At 33.4% G+C, this 17,795-nt stretch overlaps 2 protein-coding genes across 5 annotated transcripts in view; one reads left to right on the top strand and one right to left on the bottom strand.

The window, feature by feature from the left end:
* Positions 1-3,652: 3,652 nt before the first annotated feature.
* On the top strand, positions 3,653-8,779 carry LOC111380634 (RNA-binding protein 2-like). 3 transcript variants are annotated; one of them, XM_023004254.1, is made up of 7 exons: positions 3,653-3,792; positions 3,895-3,981; positions 7,187-7,326; positions 7,403-7,685; positions 7,826-7,887; positions 8,026-8,107; positions 8,391-8,779. In XM_023004254.1, the coding sequence occupies exons 2-7, from the start codon at positions 3,900-3,902 to the stop codon at positions 8,492-8,494; spliced, it is 753 nt and encodes a 250-aa protein (XP_022860022.1). In that variant the 5' UTR covers positions 3,653-3,792; positions 3,895-3,899; the 3' UTR covers positions 8,495-8,779. The 3 variants fall into 3 exon arrangements, with proteins under 3 accessions (XP_022860022.1, XP_022860019.1, XP_022860021.1); XM_023004251.1 differs by having other exon boundaries at positions 3,686-3,824; XM_023004253.1 differs by having other exon boundaries at positions 3,690-3,812.
* A 1,032-nt stretch (positions 8,780-9,811) lies between these two features.
* The window catches only part of LOC111380633 (serine/threonine-protein kinase STY8-like), a 12,877-nt gene continuing 4,893 nt past the window's right edge, over positions 9,812-17,795 (bottom strand). For both annotated transcript variants that reach the window (XM_023004249.1, XM_023004250.1), the window contains exons 8-16: positions 16,491-16,630; positions 16,291-16,398; positions 14,376-14,449; positions 13,783-13,958; positions 12,757-12,852; positions 11,996-12,076; positions 11,838-11,888; positions 10,502-10,642; positions 9,812-10,081 (exon numbers count right to left, since the gene is read on the bottom strand). In XM_023004249.1, coding sequence (XP_022860017.1) covers positions 10,052-10,081; positions 10,502-10,642; positions 11,838-11,888; positions 11,996-12,076; positions 12,757-12,852; positions 13,783-13,958; positions 14,376-14,449; positions 16,291-16,398; positions 16,491-16,630 — 897 coding nt within the window. In that variant the 3' untranslated portion in view covers positions 9,812-10,051. The remainder of the gene's footprint in view (positions 10,082-10,501; positions 10,643-11,837; positions 11,889-11,995; positions 12,077-12,756; positions 12,853-13,782; positions 13,959-14,375; positions 14,450-16,290; positions 16,399-16,490; positions 16,631-17,795) is intronic.

Raw genomic sequence — 17,795 nt, forward strand, 5'->3', positions numbered from 1 at the left:
TACGTTGATTACCTAGTGAAATTTATTGTACATTTTCGTACTATGTTGATGCACGTCTAAGTGCTTTACAGAAAGTTGGGGAAAAGAGTCGGTCAGGCACTGAAGAAAGATCATCTACTGTCGATGGAGTAAACGCTAAGGAGCTCATCTCGAGTATTTGAACTTGCCTAAATTCCGTGCTTGCAAGGGATCGAATGGTTTACTTATCTTTCTTTTTCAAAGATCTCTCTCGAAGGATTGATGAAACCCTTGCTTGAAGCTTGCATTCAAGAAATTATGCCCTCCTTTGGCCCTCATTAACTTTCATTTCATTACATTTCATTTTTCTTTCTTCTATTTTCAACAACACAATTTTTCATAAAATAATAGTACACGTAAATTGAAAACTTTTTTCTTTTTCTTCAACCACTCATTTTTAAAAAAAATATTATTCCACCCATTTTCATTTTCACAAAATGGGGGGGCCAAACGGGGCTATATGTCTCCAATCTTTAGCCAATTCCAGTTCAATCGGAACAAGAAAATTATATGATTCGAGTTGAGGAAAAAAGCTATAAGGCAAGGCTTCAATGAGCTATATAGTATTGTTTCTTTCTTTGTAAATTGCATTATGGCATTAAGTTGTCCTATTTCTAATTTATCATGTATGGCGAATATATCATTTACCTTAAAATATATATAAGTTGGATTAAACTGGTATTTCCTTTGCATTGCTTTGTGTTTTCTTTCTTCCTTCCTATTGTTTTGAAGGCAATGATTTGAAAAGGTATCCTCTCGTATAAATAACAAATTATAATATATTTTTATTTCAAAATTATATATCAATTATTCGCGTTAAGGTCCATGGTTCATCCAATCTCTGGCTACTTCTCTAAAAGAGCTCCCGAGTGGATTAAAGCTCCCTTTAATTGGATGCACTAATAACCAATCAATCAAAGGCTATTACAAAGTTTACATAGAAACCGATCAAGAATCAAAAGAAATCTGCCTCTAATCATCGTTTTTCACAAGACGAACAACTTGATTGAAAGTATAAATCACACCTCGATCAAAATAGCCGAAGGCTAGCCTCTATATCTTACTAAGAATCACTTTCCTTTACAGATCCCTACGATTACACATATAGACCGTCTCTTCTAAGTCTCATTGTACAGATTTCTGGTTTTTACATCTAATTTGTTCCCTGTGTTTGGCATTTAGATTCAAAAGCATCACAATAATATATTAATATGGGAAACTAAAGAATCAAATTCGGATCGATTCAATGGGTAGCAATTGGAATTCTATAATATATATTTAATCTAATTAAACACATAAATATTTACTACATTATTCTTGGTACTTGCTCTGAACCTCTTGCAATTAACGCAGCCTCGCACCTCCAAGTCTTGTTCGATGTTCTTCAAGAACTTGAGAATGCTACACATTTTCTTATATTTTTCTAGTGTGAATAATTTTCAACAGTTAATAACGTGTAGGAATCGCGTCATTATAATAGAAAATATTTAATAAAAATAAACTGATTTAGCAAAGAAAATGTTCTTTTTTCATTCTTCACAATTTTTCTTTTATCACAATATTTTGATTTTTTAAAAGATTATGGAACGTATCTAGACTTTATGAATGTCCGCAATACTTTTAGTAATTGCAATATCATGGAATCTGTCCATATTAATTTCTAGATATTTAGTGAAGTAGTCCTCATTAAATTATACTCCCTCCGTTCCATTTATATAAGATGATTTTTTTTTTTTCACATGAATTAAGTAATCTTATTTAATGTTGTTGAAAAAACAATTTTTACCCAAATTTTTTCTAATTTACTCGTATTTAAGTAAGGAAAATTGGTTACAACTATTCAGGCTAAACAATGATATATCAATAAACGAATAAAATAAAATATTTTCAATAAAGAAATATGACTATATAATTGAGACAAAAAAAAATAAAAAAAAAATAAAAAAGTCAGTTTATATAAATGTGACGGAGTGAGTAGCTCTTATAAATCAGATCTTATTTTCAAGCCATCGAAAGGACCTGATCGGAGACAATTGATTCAAGTTTCAATTAATTAACTCTTGTATCGGTCAACTCTGGATTATTCAAGAATAATTAATTAGTCTTGACTTTATTCACTAACGAGTAATGATTGAAACTGTAATATTAAATTAATTAAAATTATCGAAACTTTTCAATAATCGAGCTCTCGTTAATCGTTAAAATAATTATAAGTGTCTCTTTTGATCAATTAGTCAATTTTAATTATTCATAATTAATATCACTAGTTCCATTATGCACTTTTGCAACTTATTGTAATTGCTTCACAATTATGATTTTAACAATCTCATCGTTAAACTACTAAGCTCATATTAAATTGCTCGTTAAAAAAATACTTGTGTCGATGATGCTCCTATAAAATAAGTAAGATTTCATATTAATAAAACATATTTATTAATTAGTTCATTCTAATTTCCAAAGTAACGAGATATTGATTGTATAATTAATCTAGCTCTTTGCAACCTTAAAAAATTAGAATTAATAGTTAACGTCCGTAATTCATTAAGGATTTAGACAACTTTATGACTGTCAATAACATTTAATTATGTATGATAAGTATTTCCAATAATATAGATTACTATTATCTTTATTATTAAATTCTAGATAAATTTTAATAAATATAATACGACCATATCAAAACAAAGTGTCCTAATTTATGTCAATTATTTTTTATCACTTTATAAAATAAATCTATATATACACAACAACTTAAATACTCAAGTTATATTAATATCAGTTATCAGTGTCATTTTATTATTTGCTCAAATATTAAATTTTTATATAAAAATATTCAAATAACAAAAAATATTATTTATTTGTTCAAAACATAATATCGACTAAATACATTTGGTCATATATCCCAATAATCCTCCTATTTGTCATGAATTTTGAAATTCTTAATCAATAGGCTCTTGGTGAATGGGTCAGCGATGTTTTTAGCAGATGCAATCTTGCCCGTTCTCACATCCCCTCGCTACACAATCTCGTTGATAGAGTGGTACTTTCGCTCTAAATATTTTTCACATTGATGGTTTATTGGTTCTTTAGCATTTGCTATATCCCCATTATAATCTCTCATTCTCCAAGTATACTTGAATATATAATTTACCGTAGTCCAATGCTGTACTCCGGGATTAGACCAATATCAAACTAACAATTCTAATATCATAACAAATATCCTATTTGGTACAATTTAGACACACGCCAAATGAAGGCACATTTAGTATTGTGAGGGCCGATTCTACAAATAATAATAAAAATAAATAGGACAAGGGACTTGCGTCGTCATAACCCCACCTTGATCCGCCATGTTGTCATCCCTAGATATTCAACCACCTCGTTCAATTGCCCAATAACTTTGGAAAAGACGTAGGGGAGCGAGATGAGGTAAGGTGGAGCATGGACTTTATTCGATCTCTTGCTTTATTTTTGCTTAGTTAAATGTCACGTGACATATCTCATGAGATCTTGTGTAATGTATACTAATGTAATTATCAATTCAAGGAAATTATAAAGTTCAGTAACCTTTTAAACTAATTAAAGATGTATAACAATCACTTATAAAATGCTAATGATTGAATTGATAATTAATCGCGAGAAAATAATATATTCAAGTATTTACTGGACGCATCCTCACCAAAATAGTGTACGCCTTTAACACAGCAGATCAAGAAAATAGAATCAAAATCTTCCCCAAATTCCCGGGGACACCGCACTTGGAGCACCGGATCTAGGGTTTCTACACAAAAACTCTTGTACTCCTCCAGGTTATTTATACTGCATAAGTTTTTGCATGATTGAAATTGTTTTCCTTCAATTTTTTTCCGTGATTTTTAGAGGAAATGGAGGACGACTACTGGAATAATCGGCAAGTTCCTCTGCAACAATCTGCGGGTGCGCTGAAACGACCTCGCATAGAATATGGTAATCAATTAATCAACTCCTGAATTGAATTAAAAATCTTACATTATTTTGAATTTTAAGTTTGTGAAAGTAGGAGCAACTGTGAAATTGATGTTTTACTATTTTGATGTTATTTATGAGCTTTTACTTGGGTTTTAAAATTTATATAGAAATTTATAAGTGGTACTGATTTTTACATACTGAAGCTTGGTAGGTGTTTCTTACATTTTTGGTTTAATTTAATTACATTTGAATATCTTTTTATTTCTCTTTGTGGATACTCAGGACAGAACCAAGTGTATTAATGCTTTGACTGTCAATGATGTTCTTCTGATTAGCTACTTGTATATTGCTGTCAAAAATTTCGTGTTGTTCCTTTAGAGCTGTACTTATCGAGAACATCATGTGTTTCAGAATGTCATATTAATATTGACCAGAAAATCAAGAAACTTCAAGTGGGAAAATAAAAACCTGAAACTTGAGCTGTTATGATCTTTCTGGCTTTCTGCTGGTTCGGTTCTTTTATTCTATTTTTTAGTATTTAATTATCTGAAAAACAGTTTCAAAGGACAAATATGAAAGCAATTCTTTATTTTCCAATATCTTTCTCAATTTGGTGAATTTAAAAGCAATATGAAGCTTGGTTTGTTTCGGAAGATAATATTGCTATCTTCTTATTCTATGAAAATTTATTTATCCATTGTTCTCAAATTGCCTTGCTCATTCTGCTGGTTCGGTTCTTTTATTCTATTTTTTAGTATTTAATTATCTGAAAAACAGTTTCAAAGGACAAATATGAAAGCAATTTTTTATTTTCCAATATCTTTCTCAATTTGGTGAATTTAAAAGCAATATGAAGCTTGGTTTGTTTCGGAAGATAATATTGCTATCTTCTTATACTATGAAAATTTATTTATCCATTGTTCTCAAATTGCCTTGCTCTTTTTAACATATCAATCATAACTGAATCCCAAAATCCACTGTCCAAAAGGTTTATTCAAATTCCCTGCTCAGAGAATAGCAGTCTAGTAGGAATAATTGAATGTCAGAAAAGAATCTTTACTTCTCAGGCAAATTTTCGCTGGTGACATTTGTGGAATTCTGTTGAAATTTTGGGCTTAGTGCTCTATTTACAGGGATTTTGATGAAAAGTGATATCTTATATTGATGGCCTGTTCATTTGATGGGAATTCAAGAAAAAATAGGTGTGAATAATCTCTTTCCAAGGTGTTATAAAGGAAGGACATATGGTTGCACTTTGTTCTTAATATGTATGAAACTATCAGGCGGATGGATGTAAGCATAAAATATGTATTTTCATTTTTAAGATCAGTTCTAATGATTGAAAAAGCAATCAGGTTCAATATATTTTTTTGTCCAAGTATAAATTCAATTATTATGAAATTAAACCATGAGTCGTGGGAATTTGAAATTCTTGAAAATCAATTTGTGGCCAAGGAATGGGTCCTAAATTATATTTTTTAAGAAGCTGTGTGCCCCAAAATATCAGTTAGATACTTTACTGTCATTGATGATTTTATATAGTGGTCTGCAAATATGTGAAGCTAAGGTTATCAGTAATTCAATTTTTTTTGTCGACTAGTTTTCTGTTAAACTTGATTCAATTTTTCTTCTCTTGATAACCAAGTGGGTATGACTCTCTGCTGGGATGCGAACATGAAGTTCTTTAATAACTCTCTTGCGAACATCTCACATGTCTTGATAGTTTTTCTAAAATAATTGCATGTCTTGTTTTAATCCTTAATATATAAAAATGTATCATTATGTCATACTTGTTTCTAGATAATGCTTGATCAATTTGTTGGAGAAAGTTCTAGAGAAATTATGATTTTTTAACATTATTCTATATACTGTCTATTTTTCCGTCTCCTTAAATTTGGTGCTGGCCATCTCAACGCTGTCTTTTGGCTTTAACTGCAAATCATAGTACTCAGTGTACTATTATTCTCCATAAGACAATAGTTCACTTTTTATGCTTTCCTGGTAAGTAAATCGTTGATTCATCTTATGCTACAACCCTCCATTGTGCTTTTCTTTCATTGGAGAGCCATAGAAGTAAAAGCAACTCAAAATTGTAAGGAATATGTTGAAAATGCAGAATCTACCGTCACGAAAATGAACATTACCTTTTGCTTTCTTTGTAGGATTATTTGAAGATGCAACTTGAATGGTCTTGAGGGGAAAAAACTTCATATTTCCATAGTGTACTTTGTTCTTTTGTGGTGTTATAGAACTTAACATCTTCTGTTCTAAATTGAGTCTCTCAACCATTCTTTTGGGTGAGAAAGAACATTGCAGTCTTTGATTTGAGAAGCGTAGACCCTTGCTGGGACTTATTCTGCTCATACAAAATTGTCTCTAAAATTCAATTATGAATACTTTAGTTATAAGCAAGGAAGCACAGGGACACTCATCTTGATGGAGTTTTCATGTGTATACTAAGACATTCTCGAATACATGCTAGGGAAATGGACTCATGCTCGATATTTCTGTCATTTTCTAATTTTGGAGCTTTGGGGACTTGTTTGGAGTCACGATGAGACACCTTAAATACACAATAATAGTTTTGAGGACAGTCTTGGGGATCTAAATGAGATTTTGGAAATGGAAATTTGTTCTAATCATCATTCCGATCGCCATTGAATTCTTTTGTTTACTATCAAAGGCCTATTATTGTGTAGTAATGTAGGTTGATGGCTGATCCTAAACTGGTTCTCTATATCCCTATTTTTCATTTTATCTGTCATTGAAGTTGATACCTTATGATTTTAAATGCATCTCAACCCCTTGTAGTCCTTCTAGAATTTTGATTGTATCTTATTCTCCTTTACAATTTTGTTTTTCCATCTGTGTCTTTATGGGGATCGCTTTTCCATTTAAGACTTCTCTGATAACTCTTAACTTGATATTTCGATTTTTATCACTTATCACTTTAATATTACCAATTTTAGTTAAAGAAGAGTTTGTTGATTTATCAGTTAGATACCCCTTCTTAACTTGTTGAGATGTAGTGCAGTAATCTAAACTTTGTGCAAATTTTTTTGCATTTGATTTGTATAGAAAATGCTTTTCCGGTAGGCATACTTGGAAATGGGGCTACAATGTGTACTGGAAGATTTTTACTTAACCCAAAAAAGATGATTGCATTGAGTTCATTGTCAATTTTATATAATATTACTCAAACCCTTTTTGTTAAACAACGTAGATCTTCCGCCATCTAGGGTGCCTGTGGGTCATGAAATGCATTATAATCTGCTGGCTCAGAATGATGATTATAGTGGGTCCCCAGTAGTGAAGGATACAGAATCAATTGGTTCAGCATATGATCATTATCTTCAGAATTTGGTAATCCTAGTACCTCCTTGCTTTGCACAGCTTTGGCTTTCAAGGTGCTAATAAGTAAATCCTGTTTCTCTTCCAGCAATTACCTTCTGAAGAAAGTACTCACTACGGTGGAATAGGGTTAGGAAGATCTGGTGGTGGTGGTGGACCTGCTCTTCCAGTACATGATCGCATTGTAACGGGGCGGCCTGGTGGTGGTGGTCCAAAACCAACACCAAATGGAAGTGGCTTGGGATTTGGTGGTCCACTTCCAGTAGATACAATTGTCAGACCTCGGGAAACCCTCCCTCTACCTCCAGATGCTTCCAGCACGCTGTACATTGAGGGGCTTCCTCCTAACAGCACCAGAAGGGAAGTGGCTCGTATCCTTTGAGATGCTATAACAAATAGACATATTCTTTTTTTTTTTTTTTTTTTTTTCTTTTTTTTTTCAATTTTTACCCTCTTCTACTAGTTTGGTATCCCCTTGGAACCTTTTTGTCTTCTTTAACATCTTCTCTAGACATTTTTCGTCCCTTTGTAGGGTGCAGAGAAGTAAGACTTGTAAGAAAGGAATCGAAGCATGTAAGTTGATTTTAATAACTACAGATTCTGCTTCGCCAAATTTAAAAATTAAGACTACTACTTAGCACTACTTTTATTCACCTAGCTACCATCTTCTTGACCTACTTATGCCCAAATTGATGAGGATTTTCTTTGCAGCGTGGTGGAGATCCTCTTGTACTTTGTTTTGTGGATTTCATAGACCCCGCATGTGCAGCAACTGCTTTAAGTGCTTTGCAAGGTGATAGCTTTCCTCTTATTCACTTGTTTGTATTAATTCTATTTATGCTTCTCTCTTTGGTTAAGATGCCTGAATATTTACTGCTCTTAAGATCTTTTTAATCCTGCAAGCTGCAACTTCTTGCTTTAGTCGTCAAATTTGATTAATCATCGAATTTGGAGGAGCTCTAGTGCAAAGAAACAATGATCATTATTGCTAATTTGAATCAATAATCCATTAACCATCGACCACTCGAATGTTCTGTAGAACTTCGTTAACTAAAAAATCTTCGCTTAATACACAGGTTATAAGATGGATGAACACGATCCAGATTCTACTCACTTGCGACTACAATTCTCTAAGCACCCAGGTCCTAGGTCTGCCCCTGCACCTCGTGGGAGGCGGTGAATGTGTGCTCTGTATGATGGACTAGAGATGGACGAAGCACTGTATGTCGCGTGATGCAAATCGTGTCTTATGTTACAGGGATGGATAGTTAAATAATTATTGTAAGTTGTAAAACATAATATAGCTCCCTTTTTGTGGGAGGCTGCACTAGAATCTCTCAATGTAGTAGCAGGTAGAGGTGAAGGTTCGTTGTGTGATTATTGTCATTCTGAGACGTCTTCCATTGTTGGAAATGAAGTAAAAATTTACATTTTAATGCAATGTTATGTGAACTAATGCATCTCACTCCAATTTGCACTTTCAATTTGTTTGTTTATTTAAACATCTTTGGCCGACAGTCGAAGGTCAACGGTGATCGTTCCTGAACAGTTCGATGATAGTTCGTGGCATTAACCGACGGTTGAATATAATATCGTAATATCATTTGTGAATAATAATACAACATTAATATACTTATTATATAGCGGTCAACGAAATTGATATTTATCATAGTAAATTAATAAAATTGATTGGTTTTTGGAAAAAAGAATATATATTTTATGAAAGATAATATATAAATATATATGAAAATGAACTCCTAAACACTAATGACATAGCATATTATAATAGGTTGTGTACTTAATTTTGTAACCAATCATTATCTTTCATCATCCATTACAATGTTTCATATCACCCAAATGCTTGAAAGATTTATCCTCCATATATAATAAATTTGTACAATTAATTTCTCATTTTCTATTCCATGTTTTCCGAAGGCAAAATGTGACGAGAAAAGATTTTATCAATTAATGGATGATAATCTGGAAATTCATAATATTTGTTTTGATTGCCCAGGCATTGGGAAGGGATGCAGGAACAGGAAACTCATATATGCATCCACCATGTGTTAAGTTAAATCAAGTATGAGAGATAACGAAGATCCTCTCGATACAAATGAAATATTGTATATTATATTGCCAATAAACCCGACGAGACAATTTTTACATATTCGTAGATTATAACAATAAAAGAATAATAATACACATATTTTGGAGGAATTTGCCACCAATTTAGTAGTTAACTATTAACATTTGAGTTATATTTCAAAAAATTAATCTCATTAAGAGAAATATCCCCTTGATATTTTTATCTTAATTGAACTTACTAGTAACAAAGCGAGATCTTTTTTAATTGTCGAGTACTATCTATTAAGGGCATCCCCTATATACAGTAGTTGATATTTTAATGTGCATATAAATTATTTTCCCATCGTCCTGTCAATATTGTTGAGTCTAACATAATGATCATGTTCTTAAAGACACAAGTAATATTTTTTATTTTTTATTTTTATTTTTATTTTTAAACACCTCTTTGATTCATAATGCATTCATGTACAGGTATAAGTTGGTGTTGCTAACTTCCTCATGAAAAAAGAACAAAACTTTGGTACCACGAAACAAACATACTGTCTCCCTTTTGAGTATTGCACCGCCTAATATGATGACGAATAAAAGCTCTGACTAGTTACTATCAAAATATGCCGAAACGTGAGTAAAATGTCGATTATTCAATATATACTCAGAAGCCATTAGGCGCGACCGGAGTATCCTGTGAAAAGAATACAAATGAGTTGCAGCTGAAATTTGTAAAAATTTAAACACCAAGTATCTGTATCTGTATCTGTATATAGATGGGGCAGCACATATAAGTTCACATAGGGTTGAATGCACCAATCATGCTACAAGTACATATTTTTTTAACAGATAACACTTGGCGTGGCACCATTGGAAGATGGTGAAAAAAAAGGCCAATCAAGTTTGGCCATGTCAGCGTCGATATCAATTCTATTAAAATTTCGATGTACTTGGAGCTTTATTGTAAATCCAGTAGTGGTCACTAAACGTTTTACAAAATTTCATGTTGATTAGTGAACTTTAATTACTATTTGATAACTCCATTTATACCAATGGGCACAGAAGGAATGACCAAATTGCAACAATCAATTAAACTGTAATATTTAAGGTTTACCTGAATTTCCTGTAGGAGTTCCTCGAGTTCAACTTTAATTTCCGTGAAGGTTGGACGATTATCAGGAAGTGCTTCCCAACATCTCTGCATCAAATCTAAAAGCTTTGGATGACCATTTTTGGGAAGTTCTGGTCGAAGACCCTAGCAAATGACGCACGTACAAATCAAGAAGCTTGTCAATAAATGTAACTGCTGAATATATATCAAGCATAACTTAATCATATGTTCAATCTGATTTCCTATTTGCTGCTTTTCCAACTCTGTTGATCTTTCCCGGCGGTTCTTAAATAAAAACTAAGAGAAAATAACAGAGACAGGAAAAGAAACACCAAAAATAAACAAGTAAAAGATGTATAAATTTACTTCAACGGTAGAAGATAGCATTATGCTCTAAATACTTGCTATTTAACTTTGCTAGTAACCGTTTCAGAATGACGACATTGTATATCTGTATTTACCCATTTCTTAATCAGCAAATTGTCAGGAACAAAAACGAGCAAATCACTATTTCATAAAATGTTTCACTATGAAACCACGTATCATTATGCATTGGCCTGCAAGATTTCTTCGCAATTATATGACTGTTCAATCAACAGTACAATATTAGAGAAAATCACGTCACAGTGGAATTCATATATACGATATTAAGAGGCATTTTCACTTAGGATTGCACGAATTACTTTCACTTAATATTATATGTGAATCAAAAAACATAGCTATATGAACATAAATGTATCAACTTTTGCCTGCTGTTGATTTCTCGTATATCTTTTAGCTAACTAATGGCAATCTGATTGCTCTAAGGTCTACTCCAAAGAATAAGGAGCTGTGTGATGTTGCTAAAGTTGATAAAAGCTGGTGGGTCTAACAAAATCTGCGGTGAAAAGGTGGATAAAAGTTGAAATGTGTGGTTAAAAATAAAGTTTGACCAGCTTTCTAGCAAACAAAAGCTTTACCAAACAAGCACTAAATATCACCACACATTGAACTGGCATTACAACAGTACTCAGCAACTCAGACTCAGAGGGTCTCCAGTTCTTATCAGAATATACTATTGATCAATAATGGAACGCAAGCTTTTGTATACTGAATGTTTATTTCAGATCATGAAAACCACCTTTGATTTCCTTTACTTTGATGCCTCCACAAGGCTAATACATGGCTTACACAGTTCTAGGATATTTTTAGCAGTGGGACACCCTTTCACTTAAATTGCATCATATCAAAAACATAAGCATAGAAATTTGGGACGTGGTACTTCACTCAGTTAGAATAGTTATGTCAAATGACAGCCATCATGGACAGAATATTTTTTTGTGAAAAGCAGGTCACAAACCTGCCTGACTCCCAGTGCAGCCTGTATAGGTGTCATAGTATGGTAAGGAACCTGCAGCCCCAACAAAAGATGAAAAGTTTGTTATAAAAACAACGTGACCTTTCTCACTCTCAAAGCCTTAATTACCATTTATTACAAGATATAAATCTAAGAAACACCTTCGCGGTCAGAAGCTCCCAAAGAACTATAGCAAAACTGAACACATCTGCTTTTTGATCATATGGTTCATGATTTATCACCTGTAGCAAAGAAATTGCAAAAGACAAAAGAGATATAATTAAGTAAATAACAAAATTAATTATTAAGTCCTTTTGGAATGCCATTATCGTTATACTAGCAATAAATGCTTCCAAACCACAAAACCGTAAATTTAGAAACGAACCATAGATAAGGTTGCATAGTGCATTGGGCCAACAGAATAAAACCAGGACTCAGGAATATGAATGTGTGTCATTTGATTATCAATACCAATGTTCAGTCACTTACATGAGAATGTCAAAAAGTGTCTTACACATCTAAAATTATGACTTCTCTATTCCATTTTCGGAAATGTTCAATAGAGTTCAAACCCATACAAGAGTGTCAAGAAGGGTAAATGCCCGATTACAACATCGACATAAAAGCTTCTCAAGAGTGTTCGCACTTTCTAGCAATCATCTATCTCAATGTAAAATAATTTATTACTCAACTTCCATGATCATCAAAACATAAACGATTTGACCCTTTTCACGTCCAAACATTTTTATAATCCATTAATTAAACATCATCTTCATAATGATTCCTATGTCAACGAACTATTTTGGAATGTGATGGGAGAGCTAACTTGGGATGTTGAAGTGTATGCAAATGCCACCATATCCAGGACAGACCATATGACATAAAAGGCTCGAATATTTTCAATAGCTGATCAAAGTCAAACCTCAGGTGCCATCCATCTATATGTTCCTGTCTCTGCAGTCATAACCCCACCATCATTCTGGAATCGAGCCACACCAAAATCTGCCACTTTAACCACCTACAAGTATATTCAAGAATATGATTACAGTTACATTGAGTTACAACGAACTCTAAACAAGTGAAGTAGTTAAAATGGACCTTATTAAACACAAAAGTAGGATTAAACAAATGTTGATTAAGAAAAAATAATTAAAAAGAAACTATTTTAAACAAACATATTATACAAGCAGTATGTATTAGAAACTTAACAACCGATTTTCTAGATACAAAGTAGATATTTTAAATACTTCATGCAATTGACAAAGATTTGAGCATATTGATATTTGTTAAGTGGACCTTGAGGTCTTACTTTCTTTCACTTGTTTGAATTATAAAATATTTGCATCAAATATAATAGAGCACATGGGGATATGTGCATGCATTTTAATGGCCAGCATGTTCAACAAATCTGCAAGCTCAACAGAGCAGGCCTATTTTCTCGTCTTCACATTTTGAGTACAAATCTCACTACTTATATTTCCTGTGTAAGCTAATGATCATTTTTGTGCACTTTATTAGAGAAGAGAGCTTTGATTGATATTTGACATAAAAGTCAAATAAGGAATTAATTTACTAGTAATAGTTGCGGATGAACTTATATACGTCTACCAGAACAGAGTAATGAAATGACTAAACATCTTACATAGTCATCCTCACAAGAACATATACCATAGTTTTTCAAAAATTCATTGGTCAATTGAAATCAAGCTGTATTTCCAATGCATCATGTACAATTCCAGATCCAGGGTTTAATTTCATGATGTACAACGATAAGCCACACAACCACCATATGCAGTGAAAAATGAAGTCGTGGATACCTTCTTTTGGCCTAACAATCATACTCCAACAATTAAAAAAGAGAAGTGAAGTCATCGAAAATTTCTTTTGTCCTAACATCAATAGGCAATATAGACTATAGGTCCCAGCTCTTATATCACTATGAACTTACACTGTGAGCATCCATAAGCAAATTTGCGGTCTTTAAATCTCTGTGAATGATGTTCTTTTGGTGCAGGTACTCCATGCCTTTGCACACATCAATTGCAAACTTCAGCAACTGTGAGAGCTTCAAGATGGCATGATTCTTGTGCAAATATTCGTAGAGGCTCCCTCTAGGCATGTACTCTACACGTAATAATAGCAGTTAGATGAGTAAATTCTACAAGTGCTACAGATATGTACTATTTTTACTACCAGAAATCAAGAACCAATAGAATCTCCAGAACCATTTTGCTTTAAGATGAAACATAGATATTAATACAATGGCAATACTAAGAAACTGTAATGCACAAATTCAGCGAGGATAAGACAATGCAAACACAAGTAGTTCGTGAGAATGTTAAAGTGCTAGACCATAAGTAAATAACTCTTCGTTTGGGATAGGGATGGGGGATAGCAAATTGAATCTGAGAGTTAAGACTTCTCTAGGCATCTTTTCACTTGCATGAAAGTTATAGAGAAACAGTCAAAGAAGGAACATAATGAACAAAAGAAGCTAACTAGATCGAGCATCATGCATTGACGAAGTTGAAAATGCTCTACCTGTCACTATACATAAATGAGGCAACTTTGTGCATGCACCAATGAAGCGAACAACATTTCCATGTTGTACTTCCCTGCATTGATAAACCATCATACTGAACTTTAAGATTAAAAATGATATGATCTAAAACGTAGACAATTTAAACATGTAAAGACACCTAAAAATGACTATTCTTGGAAATCAGAAACATGTTTTACAAATAGATCCGTTGTATTTGCACCAAGGTGGTGATGTCCATTTAGAGAGAACTTCAACAGCTATAAGCAATTGACTCCTCTCAAATAAATTAAGCAGATAAAGCTATGCCTACTCTCAGGATATTTCTGAAATTCCTTAAGAAAAGTGCATTCACAAAAATTTGTCAACTCTAGTATTGTGTTCTGTTTGCCTTCATAAATTCACCCATTCATCTCTCTATACCTCCACCAAGAGGTGTCCTGTCCCAAATGTCCTTCTCTCCTCCTGTACAAACTCCAACTCAAAACTAGATCTTTAACTGAACAAGGCATAATCCATGATAAGCCACACATCATCAGCCATAAGATCAAAGAATGCTGGCAGTTTCACAATGACACAAAACGTGGTTCTTGATCTTGTCAGCATTTTCTAAAGAAAGATACAACAATTCACATGAATATCGCATGCTACCTTTGTACCTGTCAAAATATGCTCAGTGGGTGTCTCCCAATTATAAAAAGCCACTCAATGGCTCGGGCTTTGGTTTTCCAGTTTTTCTTCCAAAGGAAATTGCTTTCATTGTCCTCGTTAAGTGCAAAATGATAAGACAGCTTAGAATAATTAATTCCCAGTTTGATTCAACCTAATTAAATCCAAATTATAAAGCTCAGTTTGACCTCAAAACAACCAAGAATGTTTGGCAAAATTTGAACTTCCCAACCTTGTGAATTTTTTCTAAAGATATGTATTCACACAATGTTGGGGTGCCTTCTGCTGACTAATTGACTCGGCAAATTTTCCTAATTAGTGGTACTCTAAATGAAGCTGGAAAACCTTCTTTGAAATGACCTTCCCTTGACCACACATCTGAAAGAAATCGGGGGCCTATCTAAAACATACCAAAACCTAACTCCCTAGCCGCTTCCAACTTGAAAATATATATTTCTAAAGATATGTATTCACACAATGTTGGGGTGCCTTCTGCTGACTAATTGACTCGGCAAATTTTCCTAATTAGTGGTACTCTAAATGAAGCTGGAAAACCTTCTTTGAAATGACCTTCCCTTGACCACACATCTGAAAGAAATCGGGGGCCTATCTAAAACATACCAAAACCTAACTCCCTAGCCGCTTCCAACTTGAAAATATATATTCTTCACATGCTACTCATGCTTGTTCAGAATTCTAGTTTAAACTGCCACTGAAAGCAACTTTGGTCATTGACTGATATGCAATTGGCCATCAAAATTTGGTTGAGTTACAAATTAAGTGCAAAACATATGCATCATCGACAGATCATAGCAGTTTCTTATAACTACTCTCGAAGAGATCCTAAATGTTAAGCTTAAGAATCAATGCTTTCTTGTCAGATACGACTATGACTGGCTAAGGGCAATACAACATTGGAAAACAGGGGAAAAAAATGGAAGTCGGAAGAAGAGCCAAGCCTATGCTAACAAGTTCATTTAGTATCTTAGTCGATGCAATAGACCTCTAAGAAGCCTTCCATGGCTGGGCCATGCCCACTGATAACGATACAATAATATTATCAAACAGTAGCTATTTAGATGTATCACTCACTAAAGTAACAGATTTCTTTGCTCTCTTGGGTCCCTTTTGGCTTAGTCATTATTTAGCTTGTAATTAATATAGCAGCTCTGTAGCAAGATTGATCAGTAATAAAATGGCAGTTACCAATTTAAATGTAAATAGCATGCAGGCAGCAACTCTATTCACCTTAAAATAGCAACTTCCTTTGCAAACTCATCCTCCAGAGGGTCATTCAAATGCTCAGGTCTAAGCATCTTAACAGCAACATTCTGACCAAGATATACTCCACGATACCTTTCATAAACAAGAGTAATATGCAAGCAATGTCACTAAGAAACAGAATTAACCAATATATAGTAGCACTTATAGCATAGTTATGAACATACAAATCTCCGCATGACCCAGCAGCAATTTTTTCCCCTATCTTCAATGATCTCCAATCTATTTCCCAATCTTCGCATTTTGCATGTGAAGTGATGGCTTTCTCCACAGCTGACTGAGAATGTGATGAACCAGACCATGTTCCCTACACAAAGCAAAACACGACACCATCGATCTGTAGCAGTTAACCAAAATTGATTTTCCTATAAGATTTCATAATGAATCTAACATTGCACTAACATACAAAGCCTCAAGCAAAAGAAAACATAATTCAGAACTAACTGGGTAACTTGTAACAAGACTAATACTTCATGACAATTTCAGCAGAAACTAGCATATAAAAAGATACAAGTCCAAGCATATATAAAATTTTAAATTGGGCAACACTTGTCATGGCCTCTCGCTTTATTCTTCTTTAACCTGTATCTGTACTTTTATTATGGATTCAGAAATAATATGGTATGGTGCATTTTTCAGGAGGTGGTGTCTATATGATCCTATCACAACTGTAACCAAAGAAAACAAAGTATTTCATTAAGTTAATGTCAACTGCTAATCACTTTGCAAGCTGCTGGAACTAAAATAGAGAGTATTTGGCATAATTGCTTCCATCAAACACAATGAGAATGACCTCGGAAAAATGTTGCAACCCATCTGAGAAAAGGATCAGATATAAAACAGCAGCGAGTGCTAAACATGGTTTGACTACTGCGCCTGGTGAAAATATTGAGAAAGTCTTAGACATATCAATAGACTTTATCTTATTTTTCTTCCAGTACCCCTTGGGGATAATTATATGATCTCCAAAGTGTACAAGGCAAATTTATTTCTTTCTTATGCATATTAAGGCTCTATTTGAGCCCCATTATTTGGGAGAATAGATTTTGTAATAGTGATGTTTTTGGAGAATATGTGGCTAAAAAGAATGAAAAAGTTTTGGGCTTACGAGCAAGATTATTTTATTGGGAGATTGTGTGGTTGGAAATGAGTTTGGTGATAAATGAGTTTTAGAGAACGGGGCTAAAAAAGGCACTAGATAGTTACTAATATTGTGCTTGTAGAAATGAAAGCTACAGATGATGGACTAACGAATATATTCTACAATGTCAAAAGAACCCCGTCGCTAGAATATGATAAGCTGAGTTGCATTTACTTAGATGTGTACAGATATAATAAAGCAATATAGTTTGCCTAATTCTTCAAGAACTGAATCTTCAAAATCAATAGAGTGACTGATGCACAAATACAATGAAGTACTATACATAGATATCCCTGGTACTTCACGAACTGAATTTTAAACTGTCGAAGAG

The sequence above is a fragment of the Olea europaea genome, unplaced genomic scaffold (genome assembly GCF_002742605.1).
Source record: "Olea europaea var. sylvestris unplaced genomic scaffold, O_europaea_v1 scaffold2179, whole genome shotgun sequence".
Classification (NCBI taxonomy): domain Eukaryota; kingdom Viridiplantae; phylum Streptophyta; class Magnoliopsida; order Lamiales; family Oleaceae; genus Olea; species Olea europaea.